The sequence below is a fragment of the Panicum virgatum genome, chromosome 9N, assembly GCF_016808335.1.
Source record: "Panicum virgatum strain AP13 chromosome 9N, P.virgatum_v5, whole genome shotgun sequence".
NCBI classification, from domain to species: Eukaryota; Viridiplantae; Streptophyta; class Magnoliopsida; order Poales; family Poaceae; genus Panicum; species Panicum virgatum.
In genome coordinates, this window is record NC_053153.1 from 40821678 (window position 1) to 40849543 (window position 27866).

The following is a 27866-nucleotide window of genomic DNA, read 5'->3' on the forward strand; positions in this document are numbered from 1 at the left end:
TGATAGAGGATCTGCTAGACAGATGATAAAGCAAGGAGTACACGTGTAGAAAAGAAGTCTTTCCACAAACCATATTACATACAGTACAGAATACTAGCTTTTACACATGAAAATTTTGCACTATAGTGAAAGGAAACTATCACATATTTGCAAATTGATTTCAACTCCAAAGTCTGACTGTTCTGCAATAGGAAAAAGATATATTAGTAAATCCCAACGCAGCACATAAACATGAGGTTTTTTCAGCTAACAAGATCAACTGTACCATGTTGACTAAATAATTTTGTTAAATCTGTAAAAAAATTCCATTTTCTTAGAAAAATCTACATTCATTGATACAGTTGACTAGCAAGTAACAAGTCAAAGAAGAACCTCATATGCTACTTTTACTTTTATATGAAACAAAATCCAAGAATTGCAAAAAAAATAATTAATTCAGCTATACAAAACTTATCAAATTTCTATGGCATCATTAAGAATGAAAAGAACGTTTAAATAACTAAACATAGCAGAAAAAAGATAGGAAGTCGAACCATTTATGATTGGTCATTACTTCCACTAGTGCTAGCATCAACAGTTGTTCCCTCAATGTCTATTCTAACCCATTGATGCCTAATCTTTGCATTATTAAATATCTCTCCAAGGTGTGTGACATGGAATGGCTCAGTTTCAAGATCATCTTCCCATTCATCGGAACCAACATCATATATATCCCTTGGTTTCATTTTCATGACCACAGACCACCCAGGGTTTAGTTGATCAGCTTGGTTAGGAAAAATGAAAGGTTCATGCCCAATCTTTTCTCCTGTATGTATCAGGTGTGAGAAGTTGACAAGTGTGTATCCATACTTATCCTTTTTTATTCCTCTTCTAGAAAGAACATCAATCCATTCACATTTGAAAAGTACCACAGGAAAATTCCCAGAGTAGTTCAACTCAATAATATCAATTATCCTCCCATAGTAAGTGACATCACCTAAAACCGGTCTGGCATCACTTGCACTAGCATAACTGGATGTTTTTGCAGTAAGCACTACTCCACTATTTTGAGTCTCCCCATCCAACCGTTTCGGCCTAAATCGAAAACCTCGACTGTTGAAAGCACGATACCTTTTTGCTGCTTCAACTGGGCCACGAGCTAGCCATCTGATGCCATCTTTCAAGCTGTGAATGCCATCTGCCCCCTCAATCCGCATAATCTGTACAACTATACAAGTTTAGTTTCATACTTTAGTGTTAGATGTAAAGGACGTAGGATATGACACTTACATGACCTCTAAACCACAGATGGAACTTCTCATTTTGAATTTTCTCAACTTCTCTATGGCTCACTTGATGTCCAGTATGCTTAGCTGTGATCTCTTCAGCATGAGCTCTATAATATATCTTGTAAGAAAATGTATGATATTAAAAATATTAAATCTATATTTATAAGTTTGAGATATTACCTAAGGTATGGATTGACATCAGAACAATTGAATAACACATATCTATGTGCTTGTACTTTTGCCAGACCTCTTATAACATAACTTCGTGGCTTTCCAATAGGCATTTGATCTAGGGATAAGATACTTGTGTACATAAATAAGGATTGGATATGTATAGCCTACTTTTGCCTCACTTACATGGTACTTAAACTAGTAGAAATATTAGTCTCACTAGGATTGAATTTAATGTATTTGTCAAATGGTGATAAGTCCACTAATGTCTTCAACAAGTAATAGAATAATGCAGCAGCAAAAACAAAGTAACCAGCAAGATGTGTTGCCAACGGAGGATGAAGTACCCAAGTTTTCTTTTAATTACAGCTATTGTAATGTAGTCCTACTATGTAGTCTAAAAAAAAGGAAATCTACATACTTGATAAAAAAAATGTAGTTACATGTCATTTTTCTGCAAAGATGAGAAGATCCTCCTAGGCTCTGAAATTTCAGACTTCGATATGACATATGTGTTGTGATCAGATTGAATGCCTATGTTTTTCTATTGTGGCCATTGGAAAAGAAAAGTGCATACTTGGATCCGAAAAATAGTTTAATACCTGTAGTTTTTCTGCAAAGAAAAGGTGCTCCTGGGCCCTGAATTTTCAGACTTGATTCCAAAAGATGAAAATCCTAATAACATAAAAAAGAATCTTTAAATGAGACCGCAACATGACAAACCCATAACCCTTATTAGATTGGCTAAACGAGACCCTTACTGCATGTTTGCCTAGATCAGAAACAATAGAAGCCAAGATGACCGATGGATCGAGAAAGCATCAATCAAGTTGCAGTCGAAAGTGGTCTGAGATGACGATGGGAAATGAATATCAACTGAATTTTGGAGTATCACCTGGACTAAACATATGCATGTTTTACTTAGACTGAACACATACATGTGTTAGATGGTGAACAGTTCAGAGGTTTCTTAACAATATGCAACAAGTTTTGTTCTCTGAATTTTAAACTAGTCTAACTTGGACTGAACATATGCATGTGTCAGATGGTGAACAATTCATAGTTTGATCCACATATGCTGCAGCAAATATCAACTGAGTTTAAAAATTACAAGTGGATGTATTACTGCAAGAAATTGAGTACTTCTATTATTTCCATTCTCCAACAAAATTTAGAAAGGAAAGCAGCATTAGTGTTACCTTATTCTTTTGACGAGAGACCTGTAAAGAATGATGACCAGTACATCTCCACCCCACTAATCTCTATCACCAGGCAGAACTAATAATTTCTCTTTTCAATTTTCAGGCTGTCATAGTATGACTACATGGGCATTATAAAATAAAATATTGTCACAATATGCAAGCAGGAAGAGCAGTGACCAATCAGCCACAACGTTACCTACCTAATTTGTACAAAGAGGATCATCAGGTCTTGAACTTTTCAGACTTGCATCAAAAGATCAAAACCCTAATGGGATGTCTGAACATCAAAAGATAAAAACTTTCAGACTTGGATCAAAAGATTAAAATGATTACTTACGTGTGTCCCAGCAAGATAACCTGATAACCTACTTGGATGCCTGAACATTATCTTGGGACGTGGTGTGGCTGAGATGAGTAACGAGAGAAGCCAAAGATAACAGGGAAAGAGAAGAGGAATGTACCAGTTGTGGATCGAGGATGAAGTCCTTCCAAACCCTAGCCGCCTTTGGGGTGGTATAGCTCTAATTTGTGATGGGAATCAGGACCTGGGAGGGCGTTGGAGAAAGGTTTGCTGATCTTGTTTCATGGTTAGGGCATCGGCGGCATGGCAAAGCAGGAAGGCTGATATGGACCTCTAACTCTAGCTCGAACTCCAACTTAGATACACGCAAACCAGGTTCGACTCGAGCTCTATAATGTGTCCGACTCAAAGACTCTGTCTGACTCGAACTCAACTTACGTGTTCGAGTGAAGAGCCTGTCTACTCGAGCTCAAATAACGTGTTCGACTCAAAGAACCTGTCCAAGTCGAGCTCAAATAACGTGTTCGAGTCAAAGAACTCAAATAATTTACGTGTCCAACTAGAGCTCTGTACAAATAAGTCAATCAAGGTCACACACGGGTTGGAAAAACTAGAAGCTTACTCACATATATATACATAGGGAATTGATATAGTTTCTAGTTTGAATATGTTTTCTGAATGTGTCTCGTTCAGTGTTATTCAATGCAAAGCTCCAGATTTTGGGCTCTTGATTCTTCAAATTCTAACAGTGAATCTTGAAATCGACCAAAATGAAAGATGTAGCCCTTACATTCCTCTGTACTTTCTCTTTCAGGCACATCCCTTGATTTGGAATCTAAGTTGATCAAAACTCGAACTGAACGCATTGGGTTCAGGCTGTTTTCAGTCAAGCTTTCTCAAACCAGCTGATTGGAATCTATTTTTCTCATGATTCTTTTCATAAAATCCAAAACCTCCCAACAGAAAAATTGTTGAACTAACATTTGGTTACAATTATGCTTTTAGGCACAGGTTCAAATTCAGCCTCTATCATTGCCAAAACTGCTCTGAATTTTACTGTTTGCATTGAGTTGAAGCTGAATGTTTCTGAACCTGAACTTGTATTGCATTTTCCTCCAAATTCTCTCACTGAACTTCAAAATATACAAAAATCAAAGTTGTAGTTTTGAAAATTATCTACAACTTTTGTTTCAGTAACTTTTGCTGGTTTGGCCTCTAAACATTTCAAAACTTGCTCCGAACAGGTCGACTTAAACTGAAATTCAGAGTTTCAATTCTTATTCCTATTAGGTGACTTTGAATTTAATCAAGTACCTTAACCACTCTTTCATGGAAAACAAATAACACATTAGAAAACCCCAAACATCCATCTATATGATTGGGAACTTGTCATCCAATTCCCACATTTAAATATTATTTTATAAGATCCTAAATATTGATGTTTCAACTTCTTTCAGCAAGCAGTTCAGAGTTTCAGCTCTCTTATTCAAACTGACCATCATTTGCAGGTGCTGAATTTTGTGTTCATTTTGTGAAATTTTCTCTTGCTTTTGAATTTATCCATTCATCATTTTCGATGAATTTTAAATGTTTTGTCCAGCCTCTGAGAAAAAGATAAAACAAATAGAAGCCATATTGTGTATGACATACGACAATTATCAGGAGCACTATCACATAACAACAACTTTTCTAGATAGTGCCTTTCGGTTTTGGTACATAATTTTCTCGTCATTGGCACCTAACTTTTGGCACGAGTGTTTCCCTCCAACTTTTTACTGAGATTGGTTTCCCTCCAAATCTTCCCACCGAAAAATGTTCAGCCCACCGCACCTCCCGAGACAAACCCGGCAGTTCAGTTGCATTTCTCCTTCCGATCTCCCTCTATTCGACTCTATCACGACCTCCCCTCTATCCGAGCTCCCACCAATATCATCCTCACCTCCGACCCCAAGTGTGATTAATTCTGCTCTGGACGATGCTCACCTCCTGATTATCCTCACCTCCGATCCCAAGTAGCAGCTCTGGATCTTCTCGTCAATTTGACCCTGCAGCACTTGAACCACACCATCTGAGGAATTCACGGCGCAGAACAGAGAACGACTCCATTATCCCCTACGGTATGCCATCTCTCATCCAATCCCTCTCATCCTCATGACAATTCAACTGGATCTTAATTTATAGCTGTTCCGAATTTGAAGAATCATCTTCTAATACTTCTATACATGTGCAATCAAAGGGTCATCTTCGCCTCTCTCCTGTTAACCCTAGCAATTTCGATTCAGTTTACTTATCATAATGTTGTCAAAATTCTGATCCACTGTCATCTAAAATTGTGCATGGCATGAGGCCTCCATATAACCCTACTGATTTTGATGCTTTCGGTGTAGTCGCCTTCTGACATTGTTGAAGTATCTGATTCTGAAGCACTTTCCCTGCTAATGCCTTTCTTGTTTCTTAGGATATATTTTAGACAAGGATTTATTTCAATACCATGATATGTTCTGTTAACAATAATATTCAGTTGATACTCTTAATATTTTTCTAACCATATTATCTTCTCCCATGGTGCTCATTTGAGATTAGATTGTGCTGTCATGGCTGAGGATATTTGGACCCTGGAACTTGAATGCCATGGAACAGCTGCAGGACAGGAATATGTGCAAAGGGAAATGGACAGAGATGAGATAAGTTATTTCAGCTTAATTGAGTAAATTGAGGAATATGGGTTCACAACAATTGACTATTTATACTATAAGAGAAGAGATAGTTTGGTTCAAATACAGTTGGATGCTGATGTGATGGAAATGCTTAACGAAAATGAGAGGACGAAGAATGTTAGCTTATTTGTGACAAGACAGAGAATGGCCATCATTTCACCAACCAAATCTGCACGAAATAAGACTAAAGGTAGCTTGACCTGTGTATGTTTGAGCATCTAAATAAAACTTATGCATGGTACTCATTCTGTTTTTTTTTTCAACTATCATCTCCTTTGAAATTACTATGTTCTCCATACAGGGAATCAATGACATGGACATCATACTGAACATGTTTTGATTTTTCCAACATTTGATTATAGGTAAAAGGGGTACAAAGAAAAAGCAGAGCATAAATATAATTCAAACAAATGCGGAATATGTCAATGAAATTGACCACCAGCATGATGAACCACCAGGTAAAGATGTGAAACACCATTGTACTTGGATTATTCTAATACATGTGGACTGCATTACTAATGTCAGCTAACTTATAGGTGATGGCAATGACGTAACCATTTGAAAGAAAACCGTTTTGGCACATGTTTGGAATCTACCTGAGGAAAAGTGAATACTAGTAAAGTGCAACCAGCTTGGGCAACCTATTGGAAAAGAAGGTGGTCTTTTAGGGCAATTTTTAGGGACCATAGCACGAAATGGTGGGTATTGTCCTATAGATGTCAATGATTGGAGAAAGGTCAAGAAGGATAGTGCTGAAACAATACTTCAATGCATCCAGGTATGCTCCATTTTACAACTTAGCATGCTAAAACTATACTTCAGTTCATCCTTTGCTCATAGAATGGCTGGAACTTCAAGTATCCTTGTTTGAGCTCATAGTACACTACATTCAGGTGGAGCTGCCAAATAGTTAACTTTACTCATTATATCTATCTGATTTTAGACAAAGTTCTTGTATCCTCACTCGTGTGAGAAGTGGATACTAAAATCAATTGGGAGAGATTGGAGAAAGTACAAGGCAACATTAAAAAAGAAGCTATTTAATCCAAAGAAGAAAAAATCAACTTTGTACAAGCTATGTCCAAATGATATTGATAAAGATCAGTGGAAAGCCCTAATAAGATATTGGAAGTCAACAAAAGCAAAGGTAACTACTGCATAATAATTTGTGATATTCTTTTTTCTTTATAAACATGTTCAATATTTATAAATTCACTATGCTGCAGGACCTTAGTGACAAGAACAAAAGAAGTCGTGAAATGAAGAAGACAACACATACAGTAGGCACAAAGAGTTATGCTCGTTGGTTTGAGGACTTGGTGAGCCCCTATTATATATTCAATATGTTGCTCAATTTTCTCTTATCATTTTGTTCTTATCATCTTTTTAGAGGCAATCTGATCCGGCAAAAAAACCACCACATAGAGCAAAAGTTTACCTAGCTACTCACAGAAAAAGGGTCAAGGGGACAAATGAGGCTACGGTATGATATTTACCACAGACAAACATATGTAAATATCAAGTTCATGTCCTTTAGTAATAGCAGTATTGGTTTATGCATTTCCAATTATAGATGCAGTTGGAAAATATCATAGATAAACAACCAGAGTTAGCACAAAATAGCGAGGGAAGAGTTGCATGGGAAGGTGATGCATTACATCAAATATTAGGAGAAGAGAAACCTGGGCAAGTTCATGGCATGGGATTGCTTCCGGTTCCTAAATAAGTTTATGGCCGAACAACAAGCCATTTAAAGGATATTGATATAGCTACAATAGATGGGTCATCATCTGGCGTAGAGACTCATATGTTGGAGGAAATAAAGCAACTCAAAGAGCATGCAAGAAACCAAGACAAACTTATTGAAGAACTCATAGACAAGAAGAGACACCAGGATGATGATGGACCAACAACAAAGGTACCACTATCTTTCCTCTAACTCTATATTCAGTGGAGGGAACCAAGAAATAAATTTAGGGGGGGGAGGGGATGCAGCTTAACAATTTAGACATCTAGAACTTTGTGTATATGCCCAAAAATAGAGCGTTTACTGATGCAAAAAAATATAGGGACTAGATGTATGTGTAATCAAAATTTCACTATTTATACCATCCTATCAGAATAATCTTATGATGCTACTTGTCTTTGGAGGACATGACAACTTTACCCATGCTAGTTAGGCCAATTGTTGGCCCTACTGTTTCAGCCACTATCCATATTGAAATTGTACTAAAACTCAATATCCTTTCTAGGCCAATTGCATATCAATTGATCATGGCAACTTTCAGCAACCTGCAGTTCATAGAAAGGTATACTTTTCCATTTTTCATGTTTTGACATTCACATAGTATAATCTATCTTGGCTTTAAGATTGTTACAATTTTGCAGAGAGTTCAGTGTGCTCAACCAAACCATGGAGATGAATTATTTCACCAGAGGGAAGGATTGGTAAAATTTACTCCTAGCATTGTGATTTAAGTGCATTCAACTCTTAGATGATTGTATCTCAATATGTTGGAACCAGTGTCAAGATGTTGCTAATTACAAGGTATTATCCAATCACCAGGAAGTAGAGCCCTCATCCCCACAGTGCTCCACTAATTATCCGACACAAAAGGAGGTACATTGCTCCTGCTGATTCATTGAAAAATGATATAATAGTCATGCAATGTTTCATTCATTCCAGAATTTAATAATTGGACTCCCTACCATTGTATAAATGCATTGGTTTCCACTTGCTTTCAGATTCATAGATATACTCAGAATTCAAGTGATGTTAGAAAAATAAGAAACATAAAGGTATGTAATAATCACTATTCTCCTTTCATTACAGCAATATTTTTAGCAAAAACATTGCATGATTTACCGTATGATTTTGTATCTTACTTCAAATGACTAAGAATCAACATGGAGCAGTGACACAACATGCTGCAGCTCATGATAAGGCCACAAGCCATAAGCGTTCAAAATATACACCAACTCTTTCAATTAAGGTGAGCAAACATAAAGAAAATTGTTCAAACCTGTTCCTTTTGTGCAACTCATGCTTGATGGTCAGCAACTGATCAGTTGGTGACTTTGTTAATTCAATGTAGGTTGGATCCACAGTATTGCTTAAGACTGCAAACTATCCAAAGAAGACAACTGTGGCATATGCAACCATTTTGAGCTCTAGTCCAAAAGCAAATGTTGGTGGAGTTGAGATTGGAAATCAGTTCTACAAAGTGCATATCAATCATCCAACTGTACAAGATGAGCCATTAGTAAGGCCCATGACTGGCTGCGAAACCATTGGTGATGCCCATGCCAAAGGAACACCAATTGCTTGGCCATCAATTTGTGTATGTTAAGACTACATTTCGAAATATGTACTGTTACCACTACATTTACTAGGCATACTGAAATTATTAATGTCACAATTCTCTATGCAGGTTGAAATGATCAATGGTTGAAGTCATACATTTCAATGAGCAAAAGAATGGATCAAAAGCAGTGAAGTTCCAGAATAATGCATATTTCTATTTAGATTTCATTTCTACTACTACAAACTTGTAGCATCCACAGCTATGAACATTTGTTGTCTAGGATGTTTTGTAAATATACCACTACACGATGTGAACAAGTACTGTTTTCCCTTCCTAAAATCAATGCAGCTTCCTCTGATTATTGAAAATTGTGTGTTTGTGTGATTCTACAGTATGTCATGCTTCCTCCCAAAATTACATTATATGACATATTGAAGTGTATAATAGTTTATTATTTTAAATAATGGATGTGTTACAATAGGTAAAGCATGTGTTACAAACCATATGTTCTGAAATTTCATAACTTTGTTCACAAAAAGTGTTACTACCATATGTATAAGTGTTGCTATAGCTCAAAAAATGTGTTACACAAGAGAATCGTTGTAACCCATACTAATGTTCTACCATATCAATAATTGTGTTACAAAGTAGTAACAATTTTTCTATGAAAAAGGAACACATTTCTTGTGTTCCAATAGATCATAGTGTTGTAACATCAAACATAGGAACTCATACAATATGTGTTCCTAGGCGACCTAGTAACACATTTATTAAGCTATAGTAACATAAGCTGGTGTTACTAAAGACATGTTATGTACTAGTGCTTGCAGTTGTAGCACACGCCCTTGGATCTCCCTGCCTTCGATTATCTCTGCTAGATCAATTTATCAAGCCCAAAACACAACCGAAGGTATGGGTGTCACTCAACTTACCATCTTTGGACACAAGAAATGGAGAGCTATCGAGTTATAGGGCGCGGAGTGGGTTAAAGTTCATTATTATATCATGCAGGGGAACCTGCTGGTGGGGAAATTGCTACTTAGAACTGCCAATTGATGTAGATTTCTACTGTAGACCCTGATGATTGATGTTGTACACGAGTATTATAACGTCGCAAGCTGAAATCGTGCGGTCGGTGTGGTAGAAATTAGTTCAGAGAGATGAAACATGGTGTGTAGCTATGGATCCTAGTGCTTTATACTACACCTTTCATTTTCCTTTTCCTAGATGTTTGGAACACATGAAACTGAAACTGTTTCACAGTAATTCAGTAGGAACTTACTATGGTTTCGAAAAAGGAGACTAAGAACCTTACTGTGTTGTCTAGATTTGTTTCACACACTATAAATTGTTTTTTGTCAATGTATGTAGATTGCTCGTCATATAAAACTGCACTAATTTAGTATTGGTTTCCTCATTTCAGCTTACAATGGGAGTGATGCCCTCACCATCTGAACTAGCACTACCAGAAACTGCTTATAAACCGTGTGCCCCATCATTTGTCGTGTGCCATTTTTCGGGCACACAGCAAAATACACTTTTGCCGAGTGTCTACAAAGATATAATACACGACAAAACGAAGCTTTGCCATGTGCTATTTCTTGGCACACGGCAAAGACATACTTTGCCATGTGCTTTTTCTTGGTACATGGCAAAGACATACTTTGCCTCTGCTTTTTTCTGGCACATGGCAATTTAATATAATTGCCGTGTGTATTTTTTGCACACGGCAACGTAATAAAAAAATTTCTCTTCTCACCTCGAAACTATCACATACAACATGTGGTAATCTATGTTAATTTTTGGTACATTTTTTATTTATTTGCTATATTTAACTAATTAATTGCATTTCAAGCAATTTTTTGAATCAAGTCAAATTTGAACGACAAGTGATTCAAATAATATAATAAAATGAGTGGAAAAATAATATTCATGTTATTTAACCTAGTTTGAGGCCTTACCTATCAAATGAAATGAAACTTCGAACATCTTGACCAGGAAATATGACCAGGAATGTGTGTTCGAATAATTTTAAAATTCTAAAAAAAGCAAATGAAGTCTGAAAATTATGAGATTTGTCAATGTCTCATTATATCATACGTGGAGGTTGTGGTAAAAATTGGAGTGTGTTTTACAATTTTTTCATATACGAGGCTTACAAATGGAAACATCTTTCATATAGTTTACTGAAACTAGAAGAGAGATATATAAGATTTGTGAATATTGTTACTACCACTATTTCGGATGAACAAATGATCAAAATAAAAGTTCCAGATCTTCAGAAGTTATACAACTTTCTAGTTGAAATTTTTTCTATTTGAATTAATTTACTGCTTCAAAATGTGCTTTAAATTTGTCATTACCTATTTTTAGGTGACGGACTGTCCGCCCCCAATGGCGGACCGTCCCTAGGTCAAGACGTTCAGATGTCTGAACATCTTGAACGGCGGACGGTTCGCCCATTGGTAGAGGATGGTCCACCACCTAAAAATGGGTTATTTGAATTCTGAAATTCTCTTTGCCATGTGCCAGATCCACAGCACACGGCAAATAACCAGGCTTTTGTGTGTGCTCTTGATCTGGCACATGGCAAAGTGAATTTTAAATTATGTAAATGACCTCAGATGGGGAAACAACCGAAATGAAAGTTGTAGATCTCAAAAAGTTATGAAACTTTCTAGTTGATAACTTTTTAATTTGAATTCGTTTAGGGCTTCAAACAACCAATTTACACTCGGTTTGGTATAATATGTGGGGAAAGAAAACGGAGTATAGACACAAGTGAGAGTGTGATGCAGTGGTAGAGGAGGTCAAGCGCGGGCTGGAGGTCGCGGATTTGAATCCCGCTAGCCGCGTAGCCCGTGAATATTACGCGAAAAATATTTATGTTATGTGCATAGTGGGCCTGGGTCTAACAACTTTCGAGCAATCTTTCTTGTATCAAGGCATGGGCCAATTAAACCGGATACATGACAAAAGAAGCCAACTATATATGATTTCTCGAGTTACAAAGTGAAATGTTATGTATCCACTTTAATATTTTGGATAAGTAAAGTTTAAACATGGACTATAATATTATTAAGTGTGTAATTTATGTGATTACTAACAAATATACCTACGGGTACTTCCTTCTCAAGGTAAGTCACGCCTATCCCCGTCCTTCCCCTTTCTCATGTTGCTGAGTTTCTATCTAGCTCGCTTAGTATTTACAAGAGGGAGATAAGACGACCTCGATACCACATCCGATGAGAAGTATAATGAACTAAAGTCAATAATGAACTGATGAGTAAACAATCCTCTCTTTAGAAATAGGTAGAGCTTGGTGCCAATGCGAATTCTATATATTGGTGCAATGAGTAGGTTGTGCAAATATGTGATTCGAATGTGTCTATGTGAATGAACTATATATGCCGCCCCCACTTTTGTTCAATAAATGTAGTTAAGCTCTCCAAGTAACAAATAATTTTGGACCAAAAATGGCTTATTAGTCATTTTGGAGAACTTATTTTGTTGGACTAGAGAAGGGCGGTGGAGGCCTGTAGGAAAAAACTACTGTTGGTTCATGGTTTCAACCGTAGTGATTGTATATATGGTGTACATATGACAACATGTTTCTAAGAAAGCTTTCCTTCCCTGGATCAATCGAGAACAGGGAGTGATATGCCCACTAGCATACTCCTGGTTAAATTTTTCAGAGTGGAGGGGCTAGTGAAAGGTGCTACGGACCGTGTGCGAGGCCCTCTTTAGTTGTGTTGTTTTGCTTCTTGATGCTACACTATAATACTATACAATATTGATTTTTGTTGTGGCATAAGATATTTTATACCAACGACAAAATGCCGGGCGAACACTCCAATTTTCACTAATACAAAAACGATATTTAGGGGTGGGTAAAAATCTATTTTTAGAGGCGGATGTGATACCCGTTCTTAGTTTTTGCAGCTAAAAATCGGATTTGGAGGGACGGATACTATGACCACCCCAGGTCATTGGCTCACCCGTCCCTACATATTATTTTCCAGAACATGAAAAAATAGAAAAACCTCAAAAACAGAAAAATAAAAAATAAAAAATATGCATACTAACCGGTCACCACCACAAGCCCCTCTCTTATCGAGATACAATTTTTTTAATGAGATATGCACACTTGCATAAATCGGGATTCGGACAGGCTATCTCAAGCCTCACGCGTACCTTTCTTACCACCACACTACACAATAACTTGTGACTCTATAGGGTATGCTATTGTTTTATATTAATTCTGAAATTGGTTTGTAGAGGCAGGTGATGCCACCACCAGCCCCTATAAATATTTTTCTATTTTATCTAAAAATTCATTTAATTATTTACATATAGCAAAACAAATTAAAAAAATATGGAAGTTCTACGCTATGGTTATTGTGAACTATAGAAACATAAAAAAATATGCCTAGTATATTTGAGTAAGATTGTGGAAACTTCAAAGTATGACTTGAGTTATATGAGATACTATATAGTTATAACTATTAGAGAACTTATAGTAATTTTTTGGACCATTATATGACCTTAAATGAAAAAGTTGCCAACTACAGAGTTTTAAATGTCATCATTCTCTACAATTTTAGTATAAAGTTTGACTTCGTCAGATCATATGTAAAAGTTATGAATTTTTTTGTGTGGGACCATTTGTAGAGGCGGTCATGCCATCACCTGTCCCTAAAAATGGATTTGTAGAAACGGGTGAGAACATGACCCGCCCCTACAAATGTCACTCATTTTTAGAAGCGAGTGAGGAGGTGACCCGCCCCTAAAAATGTTTTTCTAGGAGTGGGTCGGATGCTACAGTAATTCCGCTCTATTTGTAGCAACGGGTGAAATTTTGGAGCGTTCCCGTTTTTTTATTAGTGTTCGGAGGATCTCCATTGGACCATTCTCTGGTCAATCTCAGCTCTTCAAGTCCAATTATTTACAAAGAGGCAAAAAAAAAGAAAAAAGAATCACTAAATATCACACGGACGTCGAAATTCCTACACTCTGACGGTGATAGTGTGTTCCGACGCGGAGGAAGCAGCATCAACCGTCATGGTGCGGATGGTGGCGCCCATGACCGACGGGTGTGTCACGGTGAAGTTGTACTCGCCGTGCGGGAGGTTAAGCTCAACGATGCCGTTCTCATCTGTGGTGGCAGCCTTGCTATGCGTCTTCCACTCGGCGATGAGCTTGTCGACGACGTTGCCGACGGGGAGGTTCTTGAAGTTGTTGTCCGTCAAGCACATGACATAGCATCCGTTGGCGTGCCACGCCGCCCACATGATCATGCCGTTGACGCTCGGGTGGCCGTACCCTTCCCTGAGCACCTGCTCCAGGAACTTCACCTGGTTGGGGCCCTTGACGACGTCCACCTCGGTGAGCCACATGGGCAGCTTCAGCTTGGCGAGCGTGTCCAGCGCGCTCCTCATGTAAGGGAAGTTGGGCGTGGAGAAGTGGCTCTCCAGGCCGACGCCGAGCTTGAGGCCGCCGTTGCCGGGGTAGCTGCGGATCTGGGTCATCTTGTCCACGTACTTGCTGGGCACCGGGTTGGGGTCGCCGGGTTGCTCCAGCGTGTTGAACTCGTTCATGAAGAGGATGGCGCTGTGGTCGATCTGTCCGACCTGGTTGTAGATCTGCGCCGACGCGGTGGGGCCAAACTTGCCCTCGAAGAAGTTGAAGTGGAGGTTCTCGTTGACCACGTCCCAGTGGATGACCTTGCCGGCGTAGCGCGACACGACGGACTTGAGCCGCTTCTGCATGGCGGCCTTGAGCTGGTCCGTGTTCATGGGCCTCACCCACCGGATTTGGGAGTTCTGGTCGTCCCAGAACACGTTGTGCCCGCGCACCCTGATGCCGTGCTTGTTGGCGAGCTTGAGCATGGCGTCCGGGATGCGGTAGTCCTCCTGGTTCTGGTTCCACTCGGTGCTGTACCACTTCATCTCGTTCTCGAAGGTGGCCACGGTGAAGCGCGACGTGAACCACTTCTCATAGGCGGGGAGGTTGAGGATCTCCTTGGTCATCGTGTTGCCGAACGGGAAGCCGGCCCGGAGGAGCTCGATGATCACGGTGGCGTTCGCCATCGGCTTGTCGTCGTGGGCGCTCTTGGCCACGAACCGGATGGTGCTCCTCCGCGTCGCGTTGGCGGAGCGGCGGGCGTGGGCGTCCCACTCGTCGAAGCTGAAGGGCTGCAGCGAGACGCTGTCCACCCAGATGTCCACGGGGGCGTCGCTCTCGAAATAGATCTCTCCGTGTCCGGAAGAGGAGGCGGTCATGCCTCCCTTGAGCATGCTCCAGCAGCCGGATTGCGCGACGACGGAGCCTGCGATGATGCGCTCTCCATGCGGGGCCTTGACCACTGCCTTCACGTGGGCCGAGCCGGCGTGCACCTGCAGCCATGCTGCGCGCAAGATGCTCACGCATCAGGAAGAGATGAGTAACTAATGCATGCACGCTCGCAGCCTGGTATAAATGCACGTACCGGACAGCGAGTAGTGGGTGTCGCGCTGCATCCGGACCCTCTGGTAGACGCTCTGGGACGGCAGAACGTTGCCGCTGCTGGACAGCGTGCCGCCTGCGCCACGCACCACGGCGAATTTGTTGCCGGACGGCGAGCTGCGCACGCCGGTCTTGATGTTCCGGTGCGTCGACCAGCCCATCAGGCCGCTGTTGAACTCGGCGTTCTGGATGATGCCGCCGTTGTACAGGGGCTTCATCGGGTCGCCAAGGCACTGCAATGCGTGGGGGCCGAAACAAGAACGAGTTATGTTCACTTGACAATTTCAACGGGATTCTTAAGGCCATTTCTCTAGTAGAGATCTAGGAACTTAATTAATTAATAAAGAGGGAACGCATGAATTTATTTACTTCCCTGAGACTAACTGGATCTATATAAATGGGCTGATTTGTTAAGTCTTGTAATGAGTTGATGAACTTCGAACTGTGATCTAGCTATTAACTGAACGTACATTCAACTGAAAGTTAACACAACAACCATTTAGTATGTTTCAGATTGTCTAATAATGCAGGAGTTTCTCACAACAGAAGTTAACGCTGTTTACGATTTTTCCTTGCCAGTAGGATTCAAAAGATAATATAATCTGTATATATATCCTGCCACATGGCACCATTGACAGTTTTCTTAATTATTCTTGGAGGAGATGAGTAGTTTAGGGAGAGGGGAGTTGCCTCGATGCTTGCTGTATGATCATATTCAACGGAGTGGACCATACATCCTGCATCAAAGAGACAAACATGCATCTACTGCGTTACACGTGGACATATCATATGAGAAAATGGAAAATGTGACACTATTTGGACCTGATTTTCTCTCGGATCTGCAACAAAATTAAATAAGTTAGATCGACGAACCCTGTAAGGAAGCAACGCATAATAGAGAAAGCACCAGTTTCTCCCTCTGAACCTTCATTTTGAATCTCCCTGACACAGTTACTGGAGAGGCGAACGAGTATATATAGGCACGAAAACTGGCTTAGTCCTTGGCAGAGAGTGGTGTGGCTATTACTTTGAATCGGTAGTGTTGTACTCCCCGGAAGAAGAGGTAACGAGTGGACGCAAATAATCTCAGGTTATTTATAGGCTTCTGCTGTTGTGTAGTATCACCGAGGAGATTCCCACCCAAATATGTGACTGTCACTTATTAGTTATACCAACACAAAAAAAAATACAAAGCCACAAACATGGAAGGTGATCCAAGGATACAGCACACATGCAAGTTCTGGCGTTCTGCGTACCACGAAAATAGATCCAGATACTGCAATGGGCATGTTTGGATACTAACTGCCCTAACTTGCTAAGCCAAAATTTGGTCATAGCCAATTCAGGGCATGATAAACTTTTGGTAGCACTAGACATTATATATTTTTTTCTTTATTGTTGTTTTGTATATAAAATTTTAAGGAGTTCAATGGTGAAACAAATCATCAATATAATTAGATATACAATTTGGTACATATTAGCATTTGAAGAGCGACAATCTAAGTATTGAAGTAAGGGCAAGCACAATGGTTGCCTGACACCTCACCCGTGGAAGTTTTGGCAGCTCGTCAGCCAAATCGGGGGCAACGATTTGCTTGCCTGAGCTCGCCCCATGCAGCGCCCGCTTTTGACTGTGGTCGGCCACTGCAATTATTTTTGAGCTGTCTGAAATTTAACTACAACCAAACAACGGCCAAATATATGGGCAAGCCAAAATTTGGCCTGGCTGACCGAAACCAGACACGCCCAATATGTATACTCCCATCCTTCTAAAAAACCATTCCAATTTTATCCTATGTCAAACATTTTTATGTTTGATCAAATTTATAGAAAAAAATTTAACATTGCAATAGAAAATAGATAAATTCGAAAGTATATTTTATAATGAATCTAAAGATACTATTTTAATCCAATAATTTTAATAGTTTTCGTATAAGCTTGGTTGAAACTGAAGGCATTTGTTTGAGCTGCAGCTTTTGAGATTTTCTAAAAAGTGCCTTTTTGGTTCTGAAAAACTAAAACTAGTTTTTAGAAGATGTGTTTAGCTTTTGAGCTCAAAGGGCTACGAAAAACTTATAAATCTGAGCTTTCCAGCTTTCCATATGAACTTAGCTTTTCTAGCTTCAGATTTCTAAAAGTTGCACAAAAGGTTTGATGTTTGTTTGAGCTTCTAGTTTTTCATGATGAGAAACTACCAGGAAGCTCAAAATATAATGCCATAAGCCTCACCACCTCCCGCACCTTGAACCCATCAGTCCCACCTCCTCCTGCACCCATCTCACCTTGCGCTTACTCTCACATCACTCACCCTGATGTTGCTCCCGCACCCACCTGATGAGGACATCCTCCACTATTAACCATTAGCAAAGATGCAACAAAGGGGCCAAGTGGCCCAGTTGTAGTCGGGCGGTGACCGTATGAGCTTCTGAATAATCTCACTCTGCTTAGCTTGGGAGGAGGAAACCATCTTAAAAGGGAGAGCCACTCTTCCTCTATTTGACTAGTCTTTTAGGGAGATTGGGCCTTCCCTCGAGTGGGTGCGCCTAAGAACTGTTGGGGTCCGGGTAACTTTAATTTAATGGGCCTCGGCCAACTGCACCTGGACCAGATTCATCATTTAGTATCAGAGCTGGGCCCTTATTTAAGGGGGTAGAAATGATGATAACATCCTCCAATATTAACTGTTGACAAAGACGCAACAAAGGGGCCAAGTGGCCCAGCTGTAGTCAGGCGGTGACTAAGTTAGCCTTCTAATAATTCCACCCTACTTAGCTTGGGAGAAGGAAGCCACCTTAAAATGGAGAGTCACCCTTCCCCTATTGGACTAGTCTTTTAGGGAGATTGGGCCTTTCCTCGAGTGGGTGTGCCTAAGAACTGTTAGGGTCTGGGAAACCTTAATTTATTGGACCTCGGCCAACCCCACCTAAGCCGGATTCATCACCACCTCACCCTACGCATCGTCCCGCACCCCTAGCGATGCCGCCTTCCTTGTCGTGTCCACCGCTCTGCCCTTGTCCTCATTGTCACTGACTTCCTCGCCATGTCTGTGTTGTATGTCTGCCCCTTTCCTCCCCTGTCATGGCATCAATATCCTCATCTCGATCCCAACAGTGCCTGGCAGGTTGGTGACGGAGGATGAGGGGAGCGGCTATGGGCTCTGGGCCTAGCACTAGAAGGTAATTCAACCATCGATGCTCCCTCCCATTGTGCATGGCCCCTTGTTCCCTCCACCAAGGCCCCGACGACCTCTCCAACTGCACCGCCATCCCTAGCAACTACATGAAGGATTCAGCCAACCGCCGACGAGTAGGATGTTAGAAGCGACAGTGAAGAAATGATAGAGAACAACAAGATCAAACCACAAGAGACACGAGGATTTAATGTGGAAAACCCCTCCAGTGCGGAAGGAAAAAAACCATGGGCGCCGGCTAGCAAATCTTCACTATATCGGGGTGAGTGTTTACAATGCCTAGCGGCGGCTTACAAGAGGAATAATACAGCGAGGAGCAAACCCTAAAGGGTATATGAATCGGACAAGCCGAAGCCTCCCAGCGACGGGCCTCAGCTTCACTCTGTCGAAAGTCGACCTTTTCTTGTGCAATGAATTTGGATCACAATATAACATAGGATTCAGCTACCACGGCGACGGCCCTAGGCTATTCCCCCGCGACTTCGAGGATATCAAGCTCCACTCCCATGGAAACACCACAATGACGAGTTCCATGAAGTTCATTCCCCAATGCATATTGTTGCTTATTCTTGCTTGTTCCTGTCTCTGCTTGTTTCTTATACAATAGTTAATTTTGTACAAATAGATGCATTAGTAATTTTTATACTTAGATGCAAAGCATTTCTCCTTGCCTTGTTCATTTGCAGTAGTAACAACTATGTTTAGGTGTACTGGTGCTATCTAGTATTCAATGATTATTCTAGTGCAGCAAAACATGGATGTTCTTCTAGTACTGTACTGCAGAGCCTCAAGGTTGTTTGAATTGTACTGTCTCTGCTGCAAAAATCCACTAGAGTGGTTTGCGGTCATCGGAGAGATTGTGAGATGTTTTTTTATTGATTTCGCTTGTGACCCAACCGGCATGGTGGCATAGAAAAATGTTCATGCAATTATCAAGCTCTATTTTAGTCAACTTCTAATTGTTTGATTTACTGCTTATGTTGTAAGAAACATGGCCCCATTAGACAATAGTTTGTGATTTTCGTGATTGTGTAACAACATAATCAATGGGACTAACAATGTTTGTGAGCTCTAGTTTGTGGGATTTCTAGGTCCAATGGATGAAGTCCAATCCATAGTCAACATGTCCAATTCACTATCAAGATGTCTAAACCATAGTGAAAAAGAATATATTTGAGGTGTCCAAATGACAGCCGAGACAAGTTGGACATATGTCAGCAGGAATACATGCGCTAGTTGAACCGACGGCCTTGAAAATGAATGGGTCGGTGCATCTAGGAGTTGCAACGGCAATCAAGTGAAGAAATGATAGAGCCACCGGTTAAACTGTTGGTGCATAAGAAGGCGTCGGTGCATTGGTAGTTGTATTATCTAGAAAGCACGTCAAGCAGTAAGGATCAAAGTCTTCAAAACTGGTTGAACTGACGGGCATCGATGCAATGATGTTAGCAAACAGGGGTAGGTGGAATTCAATGGTCAGCTCAATGGTGCCTCACCATGGGTCATTTGAGGTTGCTGGAGTCCAAGGAAGTTGCATACACACCAGAGAACACCTCCAAGCCACCATTGAGCTTAATGATCACATCCATAGGCCTTAGCACATCTTTGAGAGTTTTAGCGATATTTTAGTTCATGAGAGAGTGAGAAAGAGCAAGGTGTTATCCCTTGTGTGTAGGTTCTACAGTGAACTAAACTTGTATAGTGAGCCGGCCTTTGAAGTCTTGGAGACTCGCCGACATGTCTTCGGCTCTTCGGTTTGGTGTGGAGTGGCATCGAGGATCGTATGAAAGGGATGTGGAGACCCCAACCCTTCTGGAGAAGCTCCTTAGTGGAAAGCGGGATCAAGGTGACTAGGGGACTTGGCGTGAGCCATTGTGGCAAGTCCAGGGGTCCCCGAAAAAGACTTGGTGGTTGGGAAGTGGTACTCTTGTTGAGTTTTTCAACAACGTGGACAAGAGGTGGCTTAATGCCTACCGTTATCACAAGATAAATCCTTGTGTCAAGAGTTTGCTTTTCCTCATCCCCTTCTTTACGTTTCCGCATTTCATACTTGCAACTTGTGTACTTTACTTTCTTAGAGTAGCATCAAGCTAGACTAACTATAGGTTGCAAAACTAGTTTTGGGATGATGATTTCACACTAGTTGAACCATAGTTGCACATCTAGATAGCATGATCTAGTTTATATTTTGTGCAAATCTAGTTGGAGCCATATGTTAAGGCTTTAAGTTTGCCTAATTTACCACCTCCCCCTATTAGGCTACAGGCTCGGATTCATTTCATATGTTCTTGTATTGTTCAAGTTCAACAACTTCTAGATCAGCCTCCTAGCCTGCCAACAATTGCCTCATAAAAATGGTAAGATTACACATCACGTGTAAGTATATAAAATATTTATTCCTATTGGTATATTATTTGTAGATTTATGTTGAATAGATTTTGTTTATATATTATGGGTATATTATCTATCAATTGGAGTAGCTTAACAATATATGTCGTTGTTTAGATTTTGCTTGTAATATTATGTTGCTGTTGATTTGTTAGGATTGGATATGGTCTCTATTAATGTTTCAAGTTGTCTAGTTAGTAACTCTCTTATAATACATGATTATTAGGTGCCTTCCAATGAATCTTCATCATCTGGCAATGACCAAGCAAGTCAAGAGGATTCTCAACAGGAGCAATATATGACTGATGATGAGTATTAGCAGAATGGGACTGATGGTGAACAACAACTGGATGGGGCTGTTGATGGACAACACTTTACACATCAAATTTGAAATTCAAGGACATCAACTAAGTGGCCAGTGGACAAGATGATTGTCACATGAATTGACATAGGGGAGTTGCCCATAGCTAGAAGGCAAAAATTGAGGTTGCGGAGGCTTGCAAGTCTTATTGCTAGAGAGAGAGGCTCTCATTAGTTATGCCAAAATTCTATTCCCTCATCTATGTGCAGAAGTAGAGTTTGTTCAATTAATATGTCATGCCTTTCTTGAAGGTTTGGGTAGAGATGAAGCCTTTGGGGTTTAAGCATATCATGAAGAGGACAACCAAAAGTTGAAGAGCACACAAGAGGAGCCTTGTTTCCAATTTATCGCAAAAGGAGCTGAACCATTTATGCAGCACTCGTACATGGAGCCAGAGGATGGGATAAGTTCATTTGTGCAGTTGAAGGCATCTGAGATGTGATCAAGTCAACAGTGATGGGAACGCAAGGGTGAATAATCTTCCATTAGGAGGATTACTATCAATTTATTGACCACATGATACAAGCAATCTGGCTTCCAATCCACAAGACCCGAGCCTACAATCGAAGCACAATGTCATCTCTTGGTTATCAACTATGCGCTGCCCGGTTGACTTCACTATGAAGGCTAATCCTTGCTTGTGAATCAAATAAAACAAAAAAAGAATGTAAAAATTATAGATGAATGATTAAGCTCACAAAGTTGGGGTGTCACAAACAAATGATGATGAACTTTTCAAGATAGAATTGATATGAGAAAAATCCAAACCCTAAGGTGGATGAATACTAGAGTTTATAAAGACCTAGGCCAAGGGCCCTTGGACACATCCTTAATGGACTCCAACAAGTTACATGAGCCAATGGCCCAAAATAGGCAGCGTAACACCTAAATAGATTCTGGATGTCAACTTGTTTTGAAGATTCTTATTGATATGGACATGATAATGAGGTAGGACCGGTGCCTAGAAAGATTATCTCTTTAAATTTCCATACATATGTAGAACATCAAATTTGGACTGCGTTTGCGACCTAGGTGTCATTTTACTACATGGTGCTCCTAGCCTCGGAGGTAGATTCGAACTCGGGATGTTGTGGCAATCTGGCTTGACTTGGACGCCCCGTCTGATCTTTTTCTCCTCCAAGTCTTACTCCAAACATTTCCTAGTCCTCCCCATTATTCCTTAGTACAATAACATCATTAGGTAGCATACCATTCTCATAATTACAAAATATATATAGGAATGAGCTCTCCTGTAGATTTGGGCGTTGTGCACGAGCTCTAGTGATCGGTCCTTGCATATCCATGTGAGGAACCTCCATGATAAATTTGAATGGGGAATCATTAGGTAGCATACCATTCTCATAATTACAAAATATATATAGGAATGAGCTCTCCTGTAGATTTGGGCATTGTGCACGAGCTCTAGTGATCGGTCCTTGCATATCCATGTGAGGAACCTCCATGATAAATTTGAATGGGGAATGGTACTAAAATGAAGGAAAAAACTAATTACGATCAATTCATCGCAATATACACGATTAGTCCTAAGATAAAGGGTATGAATCCAATGGATTGCTACTCACTAACATTACACTGAAACAACAAAAAGAGGAGCCTCGGCGATGAATTTTAATGAGAAATGTTCCTAAAATGAAGAAAAAAGCTCTCATGATCAATTCATCACGAAATGTAAAATTAATGTAAAACAAATGGTAGGAATCCAATGCATTGATAGTCAACAACATTAGAACAAGTTGGGGAGTCCATACATCAAGAATGGGAAGGTTTCATGAGGATTTACGATTCGACTTTGATCATTATGGATTGGTACCAAGATCAAGTCCTAGGCAAACGGATCTATTTCCCAAACTTTCAAAGATTCACCTATTGGGTGGGGTGTGTTTAAGTTGGCAAAAACCGGATGTAACAATGGAGGAGAGGAGTGTGGCCATCGGAGTGTAGAAGAAAGGTGGTGGGAGTTTTATACTGTACAGGCTCATGATATGAACCAGCGGTGACGTGCCTCAACATCGCCAGTTCGTGGCTTTAACCGGCAATAATGGACGGCAAAACCATCACTGCTGAGGCCCATCACTGCCGATTCCAACGGCCACTTCAAGCAGCCATAAACTTTGGAACCAGCAGTGATGAAGCATCACCTCCGCTACGGTTTCAACGGCGGTGAAATAATCATCACCCTGTTTTCAAAGACCAATTATGTAGTAGTGAATAAGGCCCAAATGAAAAGTTTGAGGACTAAATAGACCTATTTGATTGTTGAGGGACGAATTTGAACCTTGAAAGTAAGTTGAGGGATGAAAGTGGTTATTTTGCTATTTTTTATTTAGCCCTATGGTTTTATTATGCTTTGGATAGTAGATCGAAGTCATGGAATTTCTAATAATATAATTTAGTCTATAGGAAATCAGCTACATGATGACAGATCTTAGTGTAGATGTACGTCTCTCTCTTACATACATACATGGACGTAATCGTTTTACTAATACAAGTTTTCATGCACTACAAAGCCTATAAATATCTTGACTAAGCTTCGTCCACTCATTTAGCAAGACTGTCTCTCTGTGTTTTACCACTTCTGTCGCTAAGTACTACCGATTCAAAGTAACAGGCAGACCACTCTCTACCACTCACTAACACCACTCCCATGGCTATATATATTCCTCGCTTCTCCTCCCAATAGTCATATCGTCCCTAGCACCTGAGATTAACACAAAATGAGGGTTCCCATGGAGAAGCTTGTGCTCTCATTCGTTTTGATAGCTCTGTTTCAAGGTTAGTTTCTGGACTGCATGCGCGCTGTCCTTCGTCTTGGTGCAAAATGTTTCCTACAATGCGAATTGGTGTTTCCGTCTTCTTTTTATTTGGTGTAATTTCGGGGCAACCTGCTGATGTTTGTCTTCCTTTTTTTTATGTCATAGGGTGCATGGTCCTTTCTGTAGAATATGATCACACGGCAAGCATCGAGGCAAGTTGTGTTGTTTGTTTTCCTACACCCATGTATTACATTTCCCTCTTACGTACCCACATTATGGATTCCATACATCTAAACATCTAACAATTTTCACATTATGGATTTTACGTTATGAGTTGGATGAGGTTGAGAAATATTAAAGATGGTATTTTTCTAGTAAATCTGTGTATAATTTAGTGATGAGAGAATCTCTTGAGAAGAATTAACAAATGAGAAAGTGTCAATCGTAAGGCTTGGAGATGGTCAATTTTGTCACCAAATCAGGCCTGTCTAACAAATTTTTATTGGAGCAGTTTCGCCAACTTCTTATTTTTTTAAAAAATAGAGCACCTCATCAGATCCTTTTTCGCCGGACAAAAATTAAAAGTAAAAACACAACCATGCAAAGCTACGTTCTTAGAAGGTGGGGCACTAACTTTTCAAATACGTATTTTAGATTAAAACATATTGGCTTATCAAGCAAAGCTATTTGATATGCAGTCATATCCAGAAAAATCATTTTGTCCTCCAATCAGTTACTCCAGTAATTTTTCTTCCGCCCTCTCCATAAAGTTTTGCGTTAACTATGTTTACTTTAATTTTTTGCGACTGCTAAGTCCTTAAGGAAAGAAAAAGAAAGCATGAGATGGCGACACAAAATTATGTGACTGTCCATAAATTTTGCTCGAATCAAAAGCAAATAGAACTTATTGTTCTTACCTGTGGCAAAAAAAATATCTCCAGTGCCTTCGCGATCCTATGAGGCCCTTGTACAGCGGTGGCGTCATCCAGAACAGCGAGTTCAACAGCGGACTGATGGGCTGGTCGACGTTCCGGAACATCAAGGCCGGCGTGAGCAGCTCGCCGTCCGGCAACAAGTTCGCGGTGGTGCATGGCGCGGGCAGCTACCTATCCAGCAGCGGCAAGTTGCTGCCTTCCCACAGCGTCTACCAGAGAGTTCAGATGACGGGCGACATGCACTACTCTCTATCAGGTACTCCTCTGCAGCATGGCTTGTTTGAAGTGTTCATCATCATCTTCTCCTGATCGGCCGTGTTACGTGCTTCGTGCGTGCGTGCGAAAATGCAGCGTGGTTGCAGGTGTCCAATGGCACAGCCCATGTGAAGGCGGTGATCAAGGACCCCAACGGCGAGCGCGTCGTCGCCGGTTCCATCATCGCGCAGTCCAGCTGCTGGAGCATGCTCAAGGGAGGCATGACCGCCTACTCTTCCGGACACGGAGAGATCTACTTCGAGAGCGACGCCCCTGTGGACATCTGGGTGGACAGCGTCTCGCTGCAGCCCTTCACCTTCGACGAGTGGGACGCCCACGCCCGCCGCTCCGCCAACGCGACGCGGAGGCGCACCATCCGGTTGGTGGCCAAGGGCGCCGACGACAAGCCGATGGCGCACGCCAACGTCAGCATCGACCTCCTCCGGCTCGGCTTCCCCTTCGGCAACGCCATCACCAAGGAGATCCTGGACCTCCCGGCGTACGAGAAGTGGTTCTCGGCGCGCTTCACCGTGGCCACCTTCGAGAACGAGATGAAGTGGTACAGCACCGAGTGGAGCCAGAACCAGGAGGACTACCGCGTCCCCGACGCCATGCTCAAGCTGATGCAGAAGTACGGCATCAAGGTGCGCGGGCACAACGTGTTCTGGGACGACCAGAACTCGCAGATGAAGTGGGTGACGCCCATGAACCTCGCGCAGCTCAAGGCCGCGATGCAGAAGCGGCTCAAGTCCGTCGTGTCGCGCTACGCCGGCAAGGTCATCCACTGGGACGTGGTCAACGAGAACCTCCACTTCAGCTTCTTCGAGAACAAGCTCGGCCCCACCGCGTCGGCCCAGATCTTCCAGCAGGTCGGGCAGATCGACCACAGCGCCATCCTCTTCATGAACGAGTTCAACACGCTGGAGCAGCCCGGGGACCCAAACCCGGTGCCCAGCAAGTACGTGGCCAAGATGACCCAGATCCGCAGCTACCCCGGCAACGGCGGCCTCAAGCTCGGCGTCGGCCTGGAGAGCCACTTCGCCACGCCCAACCTCCCCTACATGAGGAGCGCGCTGGACACGCTCGCCAAGCTGAAGATGCCCATGTGGCTCACCGAGGTGGACGTGGTCAAGAGCCCCAACCAGGTGAAGTTCCTGGAGCAGGTGCTCAGGGAAGGGTTCTCGCACCCCAATGTGGACGGCATCGTGATGTGGGCGGCGTGGCACGCGAAGGGCTGCTACGTCATGTGCCTCACGGACAACAACTTCAAGAACCTCCCCGTCGGCGACCTCGTCGACAAGCTCATCGCCGAGTGGAAGACGCACCGCGCGTCCGCCACTACCGACGACGACGGGGCTGTGGAGCTCGACCTGCCCCTCGGCGAGTACAAGTTCATGGTGACGCACCCGTCGCTAAAAGGCCCCGCCGTCCACACAATGACCGTGGACACCTCCTCGTCGGCGTCGGAGCACACAATCAACATCAAGTCGTAGGAAATGTTGCGCAGCAGCTCACTAGTCCATTCTATTTTTTTCTTTGTTGTGAATAATCGGAGAGGAGACCATAGATGTGGATCAATGGCTCCAAGTCCAGTTCACAACTGGTGAGCTATTAGCAATTTCATAAGGCTTGACTTTTTGTAAGCTAATGGTAATATAAGCACTAATAAATCAGAGTGAGCAATGGTTTTCGTATCCCATATGTTTGTCTGATACTGCCTTGCGCACTCGGCTTGTTTGTGTCAAGGTAGACATGGTCTGATGACAATATAGTTAGCATAGTCTTTAACCATCAGATTAATGTCAGACTACAAAATTTTATTTTTTATAGGAAGCGCCAAATTAGACTCTATTAATATGTAACTGAGTGGCTGTAAGGATCACCGGGGTGTCCGACCCTAGAGGGGAGGGGTGAATAGGGTTGCTAATCGCTTTTTAACCTAGGGCTCAATCTAATTGCATAAGATAAACCTAACACGTCCTACACATGCTAGTTATGACTAAGGTTTATCTATGCTATCCTCCACTTACCCCAAAAGACTTGCAACCTATAGCCAATCCTAATCAAACTAACTAGGAAAGTAAAGGTAAGCAAGAAAGAGTAAATGCGGAAACGTAATGCGGTAAGTAAAGCGGTAAGGGAGAGGATATGCAAACTCCCGTGAAGACACCAAGACACACGATTTAACGTGGTTCGGTTAGGACACCAAAGTCCCTCCCTACGTCCACGGCCACTTGTCCAACACGAACAAGTGTGATGCCGAGTCTCTTCGCTTAATCACCGTCTTGCCACGCCTCCAAGGCTCCCGACAAGCAAAGGCTAAGTGACGCCAAGTCACAAAGACGAGGTCACCGCCACCGTCTATCTCGAAGCGTCACCACGGCACCGTCTTCACTATCTTGGAGTTTTAACACCAAGTAGGGGCCTCCTTCCTCGCACAAAGTGTCGTTGCCACTCCACACCAAGTCGGAGGGTCACACGACGAGTACACAAGG

General features: G+C 41.7%; 2 protein-coding genes, 2 long non-coding RNA genes and 1 pseudogene across 4 annotated transcripts; 2 read left to right on the forward strand and 3 right to left on the reverse strand.

Annotated features, from left to right (window-relative positions):
- Positions 1 to 789: 789 nt before the first annotated feature.
- On the reverse strand, positions 790 to 1553 carry LOC120692435. Its single transcript, XR_005682627.1, has 3 exons — positions 1449 to 1553; positions 1270 to 1375; positions 790 to 1199 (listed from the first exon to the last, which is right to left on the reverse strand). It is a non-coding gene; the product is annotated as an uncharacterized LOC120692435 (long non-coding RNA).
- Positions 1554 to 1807: 254 nt separating this feature from the next.
- On the reverse strand, positions 1808 to 3283 carry LOC120692436. Its single transcript, XR_005682628.1, has 4 exons — positions 3103 to 3283; positions 2842 to 2918; positions 2201 to 2759; positions 1808 to 2114 (listed from the first exon to the last, which is right to left on the reverse strand). It is a non-coding gene; the product is annotated as an uncharacterized LOC120692436 (long non-coding RNA).
- Positions 3284 to 6102: 2819 nt separating this feature from the next.
- LOC120689012 lies at positions 6103 to 9317 on the forward strand (annotated as a pseudogene).
- A 4480-nt stretch (positions 9318 to 13797) lies between these two features.
- On the reverse strand, positions 13798 to 16399 carry LOC120687643 (endo-1,4-beta-xylanase 4-like). The gene is made up of 4 exons (XM_039969674.1): positions 16342 to 16399; positions 16159 to 16205; positions 15452 to 15701; positions 13798 to 15370 (listed from the first exon to the last, which is right to left on the reverse strand). The coding sequence occupies exons 1-4, from the start codon at positions 16397 to 16399 to the stop codon at positions 13971 to 13973; spliced, it is 1755 nt and encodes a 584-aa protein (XP_039825608.1). The 3' UTR covers positions 13798 to 13970.
- Positions 16400 to 24142: 7743 nt separating this feature from the next.
- Positions 24143 to 27064, forward strand: LOC120692696 (endo-1,4-beta-xylanase 4-like). The gene is made up of 4 exons (XM_039976070.1): positions 24143 to 24200; positions 24347 to 24393; positions 25123 to 25372; positions 25468 to 27064. The coding sequence occupies exons 1-4, from the start codon at positions 24143 to 24145 to the stop codon at positions 26862 to 26864; spliced, it is 1752 nt and encodes a 583-aa protein (XP_039832004.1). The 3' UTR covers positions 26865 to 27064.
- The last annotated feature ends 802 nt before the right edge of the window (positions 27065 to 27866 follow it).